This window comes from Zalophus californianus, chromosome 8, assembly GCF_009762305.2.
Source record: "Zalophus californianus isolate mZalCal1 chromosome 8, mZalCal1.pri.v2, whole genome shotgun sequence".
In the NCBI taxonomy this organism is placed as follows: domain Eukaryota; kingdom Metazoa; phylum Chordata; class Mammalia; order Carnivora; family Otariidae; genus Zalophus; species Zalophus californianus.
The window spans coordinates 78267621-78281871 of record NC_045602.1 but is presented as its reverse complement, the minus strand read 5'-3'; the positions used below and the strand labels follow the sequence as shown (position 1 = coordinate 78281871).

The window sequence follows — 14251 nt, the reverse complement described above, 5'->3', positions numbered from 1 at the left end:
ATTTACAAATATGCACTGCTCTGATTCAGGAAGTCCAATGCACCCGCGGACACAAATCGTCTGAAAAGGTTTTATGATGGGCAAGCGAAAAAAGCACACGTGGTAGCCTGCTTCAGGCCAGCATCCCCAACCCAAATGGTTCCTCACCAGACCTAAGAGAAGTTGCTAGCTACCTCAAATGAACACACTCCTAAAATATTTCCCTAACTCTGGAAGCATAGGCAGTCTTGGATAATTCAGCTACAAACACTACCTGAGGATTAAAAAAAGACATCTGCAGAAGCCTTGAATGGAAACCACGTACCTGGGCTGGACTCGTCAGGAGGGGGGCTGCAATCTGCACAGAAATGGAGGGTGACACGGATGATTAAGGAGCAGCACAAAGTTCAAACATGAACAACTCAGCGCTTACAGCAACTGCATCGGCAGCTGGCCGTCAGGTGGCTCAGCTGAACAGAGAAGGGGTCAGAGGCCTGCCTGCCTCCTCCCCGAGAAGTCCCACGCGGGCGCTCGGCTGCTCCGCAGCAGCCGAGTCCTCTTGGTGGTAAACACTGACTGACACACTGATTCATTCATTCATGTTGCTAAGACTTCAACATAAAATGCTCTTCAGGTAAGCAAACTAACATATTACAATGTGATAAAGTGCCCACATCGATCACATTGTACATGGCGGAGCCCATGTTGGCTCAGAGCATCTGGAAGCACACTTGTAATGAGAGAGACTGACCAGCAAATTGATCATCCCCAGTTCAGAGCCCGCTGCCCTGACTCACGAGTGGAACCTGGGCTGCAGACTGACACGCTGAGAGACCCAAAGGTTAGGAGCCAGTGATGAAACCAATATACCACCCCACATCTATGGCAATCTTAAAAATTTAAATCAAATTTAAAACTTTTATGATTTGGGAGAAGTCAAGACTTGCAATGTCCCTCCAAGTCACTCAAAGAAGGCCAATTTTAATTCAATTTCACCTACACTGAGTCACATTTCAGCAAGTGAAGTACTCATTTCAATTTTGTATTTCTCTTAAAAACCCTACAATTCCTTGGTTAACTGGGCGTGCCACCTGGAAGAAGACAAGTCTGGAAAAGGGTCATTTTATGTCTTCAGGGTACTGAAACGGGTGGTTTCAGAGCCCCCCAAATAGGTGGAACCAGCTGTATGGAGACGTTTACAACCTGGGTTGCCCAGAGGTGGAGGTGGCAAGGGATCCTTCTGCTCTAGTCATCTTTGAGTGACTTCTTCCACTGGCAAAGGGGATAGAACAGAGCAAACGTAAAGGCCCCTGTGAGCTGAAGACTTCAGCCTCTTCATTAGAGCCTAAATATCCTGAGACCATCTACCTAACAGAAAGAAACCCACAGTGGTGTGCAGTGATGCAGAGCAGTGATTCTTAGACTTCTGTCCAGCTAATCAGAATTACCCCAGTCTTGAGAAAAAAAAATACAGATTTCTGCCTCCCCATAACCCTTCCTCCAAAATTCTGAGTCTGAGTGAGGAGGAAGGTCGAGGGGCCTGTTTTCATGATCTTCTGTGGTGATCCCAAATAGCTGGGTTGTGACCATTCCCAAAAAGGTATTAGGGGTTAAACTCAGCCAGGTAAACTCAATCGTTCAGTCAAAGCAGGGGGAGAGGGGGAGAGAGAGAGAGAGAGAGAGAGAGAGAGAGAGAGAGAGTGTGTGTGTGTGTGTGTGTGTGTGTGTGTATGTGTATGGTGGTGGGGGGGGTCTCCTTCAGTACTCCTGGACCAGCGGCTTGTACCCTGAGATTTGATGACCACTATATACCTCCTCTCATCTTAGCACATAATCTCAGGGGCATACGAACCTGGGGTTCAGGTTAAAACAACCTGGTCTGGGGTTTGAATGGTTCCTCAGCAATGAGAAGAGGATGAGTGCGTGCATGGCAGGACATGGAGGCCACTGGAAGGGGTGGCTGTGGGTGGCGATGCAGAGGGGTGTGGGGCACTCGTGACCTGTGCGGAAAGCGGGAGAAGGAAGGCGAGGCTCCCGGAACCTCTGTGGTCGCAGCTGGCAGGGCACTCGTCAGTGGGTCCCGCAGGGGTGCGTGCCTGCCAGGCAAGGCTCTGATAAGTTCTGTGGGAGAGCAAGCCAGCAGGCAGCGTGACTCCTTAGCAGAAGATGGAAACCAAAGACCTAGGAAAGGGTGCAGAGCTGGAATGAAGAGTCATGATGCCTTTCAAAGAGGCACAGAGTTCTTCATATATAATAAGTTGGTGTGAACACAACGTGCTCATCAGGCCAAAACAACTGGCCCAGAAGTTGGAATGGTATAGAAAGTCACAAGAGAGCTGGGCTCTGGCCCTTGAGGGTAAGAGACCGGGTAAGATAAACAGCTCGCCCTCTCGTTCTCTCTGATCCTCCTGATCACATCCAGCTCTGAACGGCTTCCTAGCTATGCTCCAGGTTTTTAAATTAGGATCATCCACAGTTAATTTAGTGGCATACGGTTTCATACATTTCTTTGAGTACTGATCAGCCAAGTTAGACTCTCTCAAATGTATGCTTCATATTCCCATGATTACAACAGAGCTGATTTGCATGGCAAACACAAGTCATACCCTAAATACCATAAATAAATGCTCATTTAAATAACTTGAAACTGCATTTAAATTTGTCTACATTTGACCAATACAAGATGTTGCCTAGAAGGAAACTGACATTTAAGTTATGGATATAACAGAATATCTGATTAAATAAATTCTCTCTGGCATTTTTTTTAAAAGCCCAATAAATTACTCTTTTTATATCTGCGGAAAAAAATTTAAATTACAAGCAAGACAATTTTGAAGAGAAATGAGCAATGAGCTTTCAGATTTTTTTTTTTTAAACACAATTTACATAAAAAAAATGAGAAGACAAACAGGACAAAATAGCTCCATGAAACCATTCACAGGCTTGGGGAACTGAAACTACAGTCCTTCACAGATGGAAGGGTGGAGGACGTGAACACTGTTGAATCAGAGGCTCAAGTGAAATCGCACCCTGGGAACAGACTGCAGGCAGATTGAAAAGGTGAAGGGCATCTTACAAATAAGGATTTATCAAGAGGCTCTGATAAAGGAGCAGCTTCTGCCTTGCATGAAAGCTGTCCAATTCAGAAATGAAAAGTCCTTGCTGTCTGAAGGCTAACCTTCGCACATCTGGGCCTTACCAACCACAGCGTACCACTCACAGAGGAGAGCAGAGGAGGCAGAAGCTAGGTCTGCAGCCAGCTCTCAGCTGCCTGGCCCATGACCCCCTCCAGCTCTTACGGGAAAAGGTGGAAGGCCCCGAGTGGCAGGGACCGAGGACGGGCTGGCGGAGAAAGCGTGCGTGCCCAGCTTTAGGGCTACACGTGGGACGGAGTGTCTGGTTGTGCTCTGTCTGCGCAGGCAGAGGACTGTTTCTGAAGCGTGCTGCTTCATGCCAACGTCCTACCATCTACTGAGAGCCCTGCCTCGGGGGCGGTGCTGAACAGAGGAACCTAACTCAGCCTCAGGAGCAGGATCTACCATCTGAGTGAGTGACCGACAAGTGCCAAGGCAACATCCCCTGGTGGGTAACAGCACAGCCGGCTGATGACAAGAGGCCTTTGGACGAGTCTGCTGAGCCCACTAACAGCTCTCATCCGGCTGTGTCCCTGCATGATTCACCTTTCCCTTGATTCTACCAATTCCCGGTGCCATCAACAATCTTAGGAGAAAAGCGTCTGCATTTCGGCCTCCTGCAGGTTCTCAGACTGGTTTACAAACCAGAACAGCCCAGGAGTCCCACCCTCACTGACAGGGCAGTGACACCCAAGACGGCCTTGAGATTCTGCCTTTGCTGGACATGCAGATTTGCACACGGGCTCCACGGGCGTGGGCTACGGGGGCTTCTGCCCTCACCACCCGCTGCTCTGTGCACTGTGACATCCGGCTCTGCCTGACGGCCCTCCCTGCAGTCTGCGTGGGGGGAGGAGGTCATGGAGTCAGACACAGACAGACAGACAGACGCAGCGTGAGGTGGAGGCGGCATGAGTGGGCAGCATGGATGCATACGCACGTGTGGTCAGGTGAGGATGGCATGCAGGTGAGGATGGCATCGAGCAGACGGTGGAGGGGCATGGTGAGGAGGGCACATTGCAGAAGGGGTCTTCCGGTTTGATCCAGTAGGCGTGGCTGTCCCGGTTACCTTTCTTGCTGGTACAGCTGCCCGCACACGGGAAGACATCCTCACAGCCTTCGCCGTGCAGGCGCTCCTTCTGCAGTAGCTTGTCCACCCGCTGAATGATGCACTCCAGGCTCTTGTCTACATTCAGCCACACTTTTTCCTTTCCAAACCAAAAGGGCCCATCTGGGTCAGCTGTCCCGATGGGAAAAGCAGAACAGAACACCACCCCTCCCCGTGCCCCCCTCCCCACCCCCTCACACACACACTGATTCCCCTACCCTGGGCCACTGTGATTAAAATACCACAAATTTAGAAGTATCAAGATTAATTCAGAATTCCCTATTACAGTTGTATTTGCTTTTCAAAACACAAATCAGTGTACTGCGGTTATTGTTTTTAAAGTTGGAGACACGTTTGCTAGTTAACTGTCACAGAGGCCGGACAGGACTTCCCGCTGCCTTCCAGAGCTGGCAGCAGGACCACAGGGGCCAGTGAGCCAGCTCATCCCTCCTCCCTCTGCTGCAGGCCTCCTACAACCATCAAACACACAGGGGACTGAGGGAAGGTAATGGAGGCAGCCGGTCACTTCAGACGGGAGCAGTGGGGAGGTGGGGAGGCAGGGCTGGGAGTGGTTTGCAGAAACCCACACCGAATACAGGACACCGGGGCAGGGCCGGAGGAGCCCTTCACTGCTGACTAAAATCTCCGTGCCTCACAGAAAAATGTCTCCAAGCCGTAGTCCTAAAAAATGACAAAACGAGTTGTGTGATGTGTCCCTCCCTCAGGAGAGACAGGTGCGGCTCTCAGGGCCACTCTGTCAGGAAGCAGGATGCAACGCATACAATGTCAGGGGCAGCGTCTCCAGACTCCTCCCCTATCCCCCCAAAATACAAATGGCCCTGGAAGGGCTAACTGCGTAGAGAGCTTTGAGGAAGCAGGGGGCCTGGCTCGTCTTTAGGAGACAGTGACAGGAGACGGGCCTCCAGCGGGGCAAGGGCTCCACGGAGAACATCGCCCCCTTTACAACCGGGTCTGATACCAACCTGGCCTGCAGCAGCCCTGCCCCTCAGGCAGACACAAGGTGTGAAAATGCCATCTCCCTCCCTAACTCAGGGGGCCCAAGAGCCACCCGGGAAGGAGACTTGGAGCTTGTCTGCGAAGCAGCCAACCTGGTAGGCACCTCTTGGCGGGGAGGGGCTGGCAAGAGGCTTTGAATTTTTCAACCCAAGCTCAGTGGCAGAATGAGGGCCAGGGGTAGCAGACTCACCCACTCCTCCTCGTGCCAGTCCACCTGCAGAGAAGACCGGCTGTTCCTCCCTGTCCACCTGGCCATGAGGGTGTCCTGGTCGTTCCTAAGCATCACCTGCTCCTCCTCACTCGACGTGGGGGAGGCCCTGGAGGCAATGTAGTCGGGCCGCGCCGCGTTCAGCCCGTGGATGGAGTTGGCCAGCAGCTTGCAGTCGCACACGGTGACCAGCTGCCGGGTCTGCAGCACACACAAATCAAAGCCGCTGAGGCCGGTCATCTCTGAGAGCTCAGGAACTATCCTGAGGCCCAGCTGTGCACCCTTCTCCATACAGGAGCCCTTGGGATGGCTGAGTTTAAAGGCTCCCACAAAAAGACTGGACGACACAGGGAGAATGGGGAGGTCGAGAAATCTCTTTGACATTCTTCAGTCCCTGCCCGCCTCTGAGCCTGACGTGACTCAAGGGAGGGCCTGAAGAGAGCCCACCGTCCTTGCCTTCACTGACGTCCTCGGCTGTCCTCTCTGGTTCCAGGGGACAGGCAGGAATTTGATGCCATCACTTAAGTCTTATCTTTTTGCATCTAATACTCAAAGCCCTGGACTTTGGGCAGTGGGACTCTCAGCACAGCACTGTGGTTCTGGGGAATTCTGTATGCAGCAGGAGTTCTGTGGCTCATAATTTTCCTTCTGATAACATCATCTTTCTTTTCCAAGTGGATCTAATTTCCAGCTCTCGATCTCTTTGCTGAGTGAACACATGTGAAGGATATAACACGTTCTGATCAGGAACAGCACCTCACCCCAGCAAAGTGGGTGTGAGTGGGTAAGTGTGATCAGAATCTATATACGTGTGTGTGTGTGTGTGTGTGTGTGTGTGTGTGTGTGTGTGTGTGTGCGCTGAGAGATTGAGTAATGTGAAAAAGCATCATCCATAAAAATGATCTGGTATATCTAATGCCCCAGTATGGACCAATATTTATATATTTATATCTATCTATACATTTTTTTAAGATTTATTTGAGAGAGAGAGAGAGAGAAAGGGAGAGAGTGGGGATGCACACATGCATAAGTGGGGCAAAGAGCAGAAGGAGAGAAGAGCATCCCAAACTGACTCCTCACTGAGCACAGAGCCCGACATGGGGCTTGGTCCCACAACCGTGAGATCATGACCTGAGCCAAAATCAAGACTTGGATGCTTAACTGATTGAGCCACCCAGGCGCCCCTAGATATTTTTAATCAGGATCAAATTACAGTTAATTAGAAAATGGCTTATTGATTATGTGAAAGCCAATGAAGTTATATTTCCTTTATTGTATGTCTGTACAGTAACTCAGCTTTTTTCAAATTCCAATTCAATAAAAATTGGAAAAAATGCACTGAGTAGGCAGTTGCTAAGAAAGCCGTGGAACGACCTCAGCCTCCAAAATGGACCCCATGGACTTGAGGGAAGACACATCTGCATGAAGCAGCAACTGGAAGTCACCTGCCCTGGGTGCTGTCCTTGGCCTGCCCTCATCCAGCTCTGTGACCACAGGCAAATCACCAAAACTCCCTGGGCCTCTGGGGGAACTAAACCTGAAACTAGATCTTCAAGGTCATCCCAATGTCACCTTTGGAACGGACGGCTCTAAGCACACATGGCGTGCCCAAGGGTTTCTGGAAACCCAAGGGAGCCCCCATCTCACATGTAGCAGGGTAGTGCCCCCTACCTTGTCTGCCAGGATGGCGAGGGTTCTTTCGAGGCCAGTGGCAGACCTGTCCTTGGCTGCCCTCGAGAGCCGCTCTGCATAGTAACTCACTTGGGTTTTCAGGGTATTGATCTGGGCAATGATCTCCTTGGCTCTGACGATGTCCTGTGGTATGTAGATTATGGACTGGCAGCTGGATGGTGTACTAGAAAGGATAAGAACAGAGTCTAAGGGGTCTCCTCAAATCTAAGAGGATGGCAGCAGTCTCCCAACCCCAGCCCACAACCAACACTAAGTAAAGCATTCTGATCCTCAGGGGTGTTCTCCTAGGCTAGTCTAGCTGCTGATGGGCAAAAGTAAATCTCAAGAGATTCTTTCTGTCCATACGGTTGAAGGCTTTCAAATATTCAAACACCGTGAAGTCCCCTGTCTCTATCTGTATGTGTCTGTATTCTTACGTAAATGCATATACAGATATTGAATCCAGTAATTACCCAAATGCTCGTAGCCTTGCACCTGAGAACCTCGCCTGTCCATGTATCAGCAGTACTGAAGTGGAGGCACGGGGTCTGCTCGTCTCAGAAGGGGTCAGTTTATCACAGTGAAGGGAGACTGCCATGGGGGCCAGACTTTCCACAAGAGACCTGTTTCTTCATTGGGCCAATCTTCAAACTTTCTGTGCACACACCCAGAGTGCTCCGCCCTCATACCTCTGACCCCGACAACTAGACTTCCTTCTCCAGGACTTCTCTACCTTGAAAAATAATGTTCTATCAGACGAAGGAGGTGAAGAACATGCCAAGCCAGAGGCCTGGCCTGGACACCTCAACAGTTTTGAAAACCTGGCTCTTCCTCCTTCCTTCGTCACCAAGCAGTGCGTGATCTGAGGTCTTAGGATTGATGTCAATGCCACAGCCCAGCCCCTGCACGGCACAAACACCAGCCTCCGGAGAACCGACTCATGTCCCGGCTGTGTGGGGACCGGCTACCGTGTTTGGCCCTTCTAGATGGAGGTGATAAATCCAAGTCTCTCAGCCAGGATTCTCAATCAATCTAATAGTATAAAGTTAGTTTTCAGACCATCTGAGGAAGCCAAGGAAAGCAGAGAGTAGTTTAATGCCCCAGTGGGGATAGCTCCTGTGATCTGAAGTTGTGAGCTCTAGCTGGAATGGGAGTCTCAGCCTTCACTGGTCCCCATCCTTCTCAGCCTTCACAGGTCCCCTCAAAGAGCTGCCCTTTGGGTTTTGGGGAAGAGGGAGAAGGTGGAGCAGCACGACCTCCATCGTTTCCCTTGGATATGAGGACTTGAGGCCCCCCCCCACCCCCACTGGGCTCTTTGGACCCCGAAGGCAGGTCCCCAAAACACCTCCCTTGACAGACTATGGTGTAAACATGCAAAACCCAAAAACCAAAGCACCCCAGAAAGAAACGACACCCCAAGCCCACACACCACGATAAAACACGATGGATTTGCCAGAAGCCCATGCAGCAGACCACAACCAAGCCTGCATGATCTGAGAACTAATTTCACAGCACGATGTGCACACGACTACTTTCCAATCTGCAATCACTCTTCCAAATGAATAGCTGCCATTTGACAACTGAGTCTTAAAAACACAATCTCAAATAGGATTTTTAAAAATCTGTCCTTCCCTGGCCCCAATCTTTAGAGCACACACGCAATGTGTGCTTCTGTAGATATACGTGTATGTATGTAGATGGCCGTGTACACTTCGACCAGTACATACGGTTCCCCAAGCCCGAAGGAGAGCACCGCCCCTACTCACCTTGTGTTCTTACAGGTCACGTTCTAGTAACAGTAATCTGAGGCTTATGCACAGGAAGCTTGTGGCGGGGGGTGTGGGAGAGCTGCTGTCAGGGGATGGTGGTGAGTATACAAGCACATGTGCTCAGCCCTAGTCCTAGAGACAGGGAAAGCCCCAGGGGCCTCAGCTGTCCAGCTGTCCCCGGCAGAGCACTGCCGTGTGGGGCAGGACCCCGCCACGGCCCCCGAGCTCCCCCAGCTCTGAGATGCTGTCACCACGCGAGGTGCCACCGCGGAGCCCTGGCTGTCGCCTGAGCAAGCGCGCTGGGCACGGCTGAGGGGGCCGGGGGCAGCCGTGGAGCCCCAGGGCTGCAGACACAGTGCTTTCTGGCCGCCATCTAATTCTTTGGTAGGAAAAAAATCACTTGGTCCTATCAGTTCTTGGTTTGCCCTCAGGGGGAAAATCGGCCCAAGGAACACTGTTTTAAAAATCTGCATAAATTATATTCATAAGAAATGGAAGCTGGCTTCATTCCCATTAGAGGTGATGGTGACGTGAAAATGGAAACCCTAAGACTTTCATAAAAGAGGCCAGAAAGGGATTCCCGACCACACCGATGGGTGGACCTGAAATGCCAGCACCCGGTGACTTGCCTGGCCTGGGAGAAACAGGGTCCTTCCTCAGAGCGCACACAGCAACAAAGTGCCGCCGGATTTGGAAGGTAAAATGGTAGACTGGAGATGGGCTATTCATTATCAAAGAACATTGCAGTTGGAAGAGAGAATTCTGTCTACGAGGCTATAACCAGGGCCCCCCGGTGGCACCGAGGGCTGAAGCACCTCACAGAGGAGGGGACAGCACCGGCTTTCTCTACAGGAGAGCAAGACCCAAACAGACACTCTCTCCACAGACAGAAAACTCACCAACACTCCTCAAAACTGCTAAAGAAAAGAACCAAAACGAAGTATTAGCAGTTAGCAAACACCAAATGCAAAACAAAAAATTAAAAAGCCAAGTTATCTTTTGTCAAAATCCTTGAAATTATGTGTTGAGGCACCCACTACAGGGACCATAAAACTTATGAGCCCAATGTGCTTTTATTCTTCAGAGCAATGTCCGCGTCTGTGTGCAAACCCCAGGGGGACATTCCGCCTGTGGGCCAAGTTCGGTCCACATTTAAAGTATAGTTCAAATAATGAAAATCATTTCTACAGGTGATTTTAGTAACATTAGAAGGAAATTAAATGAAAATTTGTATTATTTATTTGAAATATACTCCAGGAGCATTTTGGAAGTAATGATTTCTGAAGTTTATATACTGGGTAATCAGGTATCAACATCCTGACCTTTCTGGGACAGGGACGGCCAGTGGCGCCCCCTCCTGATGCGCTTTCCCCTCCACGGTCCCCATGGCATCCTCAAATCTCCCACTCACACCCCCACACAGCCACATGCAATGGAGTGACAGACACACGCTCTCTTGGCTGGCTGTGCAGAGCTGTGGGGAGCACTGCAAGCTTCCTTTTCATCGTAATTCCCAGGGAACAGCAGAGTCAGTGACTCCTCAGGTGGGTCTGGCTTGTCTGGGAGGGGAAGACCCCTTGGTGGGATCAATCAAGGTCAAGCGGGCTGTCTGGGGGGCCTCCGAAGAATGTCGCCCGCCCTGAAGGCTGAAATTACCCTTCCTAACCACTGGCCCTTCCTTGTTCTTCCTCCTGCTGCCTCCAGGGTCCACTTGGCTCCGGGCCACCTATGCACACATCTGAGCGGGGATTTCTCCTAGTGCGCTCTCTTCCACCTGCCGGCTCACCCCTCCAGCCTCACCCCATGGGCAGAGAAGCTCCTAGCTGCATCCCTGATCCCCTTGGTCCAGTGACCGGCCACTGTACCTGACCTTTTACCCCTTCCTTGATCCTGTCTGCGGTAAGTTTTCTCAAGCCGCGTCTAGACTCCTGGCCATGGTAGCCCAGAGCCTTGATTCCCTGGCAGGTGCTAACGCTCTCCACCTGGCCGCCTTGCCGACTCTCTTGATGCCCCCTGGGCCTTGGCTTCACCTTCCCTCCAACCGTTGCATTCTCCCTTGGTAAGTCCCACCCTTTCAACTCCATGTTCTGCACAGGCTGATCCACAGTATCCTCAGCTTGTTTCTTCACTCTTCAAGGACCTCTCTGCACCCCACCTTCTAGGACTCCCTGCCTGGTCTGGCCTTTGCATCTACAGAACCTTGCTCCATCGACTTCTCTTACCAACAGTTCTTCACTCTCGCCATCCCCATCAGCCCGAACACATAATCAAGTGATAACCGTTCTCACCAGACAGACACCTGCATGCCATTTCCTCTACTCCATGGTCCAAGGATCTCACAGGACCATCTACACTCATCGCCCCTACTTCTTATATTTGCCCCCCTCATCTATTTAAATCTTGACGGGTGACATTCTGGAAGATCACCAACGCCTCCCACATATCCAACACAACAGCTGGGGCCTGTGGCTCTCTCCCCGTCACCCCTGCTCCAAGCATGGCAGTGCTTGCTCCAAGTGGTGCTGTTGACCCGTCCGCTCCCAGGCAAGGCCAGGAGCCCCTCGCGGTCAGGCCTACCTCTGTCACCCCTGCATCCAGGGTCACCAGCGTGTGGCCCTGCACTGAACAGGCTGCCAGCAAGGCCAGCCCTCCCCCTCAGCTCCTGTCCTCAAAGCACCACGCCTCAGGAATACCTCCCTGCACGCTCCACGATGCCCTTCCCCAACTGCCTACCTGGCCATTTCCTGTTTGGACTGCAGCTGCGTGTAGCTCCCCTCCCACCACCCACCCCACTCCAGGCTTCTTAAAACAGGGAATGTTTACCACCGCAGTTCGTTCAGGAAAGGAAGCACTCTCTTGCGGGCTTCACACTTTGTGGCGTTCAACACACACCGCACACCTGGCGTGACAGACCAGGGGCTCTAACGGACAGCTGAGGCAGCAGAGGGTCCACACGGGGTAGCCACCTTCCAGGGGATTTCAATTTTTCTGTTCCTTTGCAGGGTCAGGACCACTAATCAGGTGCCCTCACGCCCCGCCCCCCAGCTCAGTCACACACACAGAAGCACCCGGGCCACGAGGCAGTTCTTCCCGCCGCACAAAAGCACATCGGATGGCTGGATGTTTTTGCGGTCACCTCTTGATTTTTATTTATTTATTTTTTTTGACCTAGGAAGCACCAGACAGCTGTACAAGAACACATGAACACCCTCCAAGTACTTACTGCTTCTTGGTCTCTTCAAATTTGTGCAGCTTTTTGCGGAGACCTCCTGACTTAAAACCTTGGCAGTGTGCAGCTGGTGCTCCGATGGTGACAATGTCGTAGTTCTGATCTGAATGACAGAAAGCTCTCCTCCGTTACTCTGGGCTCAGGCCTGTGGACAAGCCAGCTACAGGGATATGCACGCAACTCCGGGACCCTGCCCCGCCAGCCCATTTCCAAGCAGCCCGCTCCCTCAGCCCCACAGCCTTGATTGTCCGAGGGCCCCTGGAGCCCAGCACCATCATCTCAGCAGAGAGGGGGTTCCTGCACGTCTCCAGATGGGGCCACAAAGGGCTGGAGGCAACCACCGGTAACTCAGCTTGCACCCCTCCTTGGGAAGGATAACTGACAGGCGACTTGCTGCCACAGAAACACAGAGGGAAGCTGGAGGGAGGATGGACAAGGGGAAGGAACAAAGGGAGGGAAAAGCCCAGGAAACAAAGACCTTACAAGGGTCCTGTGCCATGTCTCTTATCTGAGTTGCCAGGCAGAAGCACACACAGGGAAGGCTGCGCACGTGTGGGGCAGCATGGGGACCAAGCACATGGGGGGAAAGGAAGTCAAGTGTGATTTAGTGAGAGGAACAGAAAAATAGTTACCTGAACCCCCATCGTCTTGAACTCTCATCCTCTGTATGTGCAAGTTTGTGGGAACGAATTCTAACTTTTTATCTGCTTTCAAACTGCTCGCTTTAAACGAGGGACCTAAGAAACGGAATATGAGAAAATAAGGACCGTTGACACATGCCCTGCATTCAGGAATGGGGGCGCGTAGGACAGTGATATTCTGAAGAAGTGGCCGCACATAGGCAGGTACCTGCTGGTAGTGGCCGAGGAAATTCTGAGTTGCCCGTGAGCACATTTCATTTCCAGAGAGCAGGCTGGGTAAAACACTGGAGGGAGGGCAGCTCACTGGCCAGAAGACTGGTTCTGGGTGCTCAGGTGGTGAGCAGAGCCAGCTAGGAGCAGCTTCAGAAGGTTACGGTTACGGTGCCCTGCCCTCCCATGACTCAGCTCTCAACTGAAAAGTCTGACATAAAGACTGATTTTGTGCAACACGATGTCAGCACTGCTATAAAAAGCAAATGGGCCCATGCCAGGGACTGCCTGTTCCAACCCTGGAGACCGCCATCATGCAAGATCTAAGAAATTGGTTCAACCAGAGCAACACATCTCATTTCCACAAAGAAATGAAAAGGTCCGCTCCTCACCTCAGATCTATCAAGATAAACAAATGCTACATAGCATGGATCCTGGCCCTCTGAAACACAAACCTAAACTCGGGGGGTTAAGGAGGTTGGATGATGTTTTATAACTAATATCTACAATCTTGTTCCTACAATCAGAATCCAAAACTAATTAAGAACTACATGCCTAGAAAAAGAAAGGGGTTACAAATTCACTGACAATCAGAAGAAGAAATAAACTTACTCTCTAGTGATAAAAGGTAAATCATACCAGTATACAAAATGCAGACCAGCCATTGTCTACCTTGCATTTTGTGCTAGGAGACTGTCCTCCAGGGCCTGATACTTACAAGAGGCCCAGAGATCAGCAGCAGTGGTAACCTGGGAGCCTGTTAGAAATGCAGAATCCTAGATCTGCACTGCAGCAAGATCTTCAGGGACCAGGATGCACACTGACACTTGAGATGCTCTGCTCTGGAAAACTCAAGCTCATGTGGGTTTCCCGCTTTCCCAGGTAACAGGTATCTGGCATGGGTAGGTTCCTAAGTCTCTTCAGCTATATGCTGCCAATACACTTAGACCTGCCCTTCAGATTCAAACCAAACCCAAGTTTTGACCTGACTGTATGTGACTTCTTCTCAGCCAAGTTCATGGACAGGTTCATATCAAAACCTTAATATTAAGGACTTATGATTTTCTTTTAACCCTGAAATCCTATTATGTAGTGGGGGGGGGGGAGGGAAGAATCTGAAGAGAGAGAATAAAGTAATGAAAAACCAAAAAATTCATTCTGTTTTGGAATAAAAAGGGAATTAGTTAAGAAAAGTCTTCTAAATCTACCCTTAGAGTCTTTTGAAAATCAAACGGGATCTTTCAAGAAGAAATGTGAGGTGTCTATACTTAAAATATAGAGCTCCACT

General features: G+C 50.8%; 1 protein-coding gene across 19 annotated transcripts in view; it reads right to left on the bottom strand.

Moving 5' to 3' along the window:
- Positions 1 to 14251, bottom strand: part of INPP4A (inositol polyphosphate-4-phosphatase type I A) — a 131067-nt gene that overhangs the window by 26875 nt on the left and 89941 nt on the right. For 7 of the 19 annotated variants that reach the window (XM_027621118.2, XM_027621111.1, XM_027621127.1 and 4 more), the window contains exons 12-18: positions 12745 to 12849; positions 12107 to 12215; positions 9783 to 9800; positions 7115 to 7298; positions 5426 to 5644; positions 4051 to 4318; positions 305 to 337 (exon numbers count right to left, since the gene is read on the bottom strand). In XM_027621118.2, the coding sequence (XP_027476919.1) occupies positions 305 to 337; positions 4051 to 4318; positions 5426 to 5644; positions 7115 to 7298; positions 9783 to 9800; positions 12107 to 12215; positions 12745 to 12849 (936 nt within the window). The remainder of the gene's footprint in view (positions 1 to 304; positions 338 to 4050; positions 4319 to 5425; positions 5645 to 7114; positions 7299 to 9782; positions 9801 to 12106; positions 12216 to 12744; positions 12850 to 14251) is intronic. The other 12 variants (XM_027621124.2, XM_027621121.1, XM_027621119.2 and 9 more) reach the window with 7 other exon arrangements.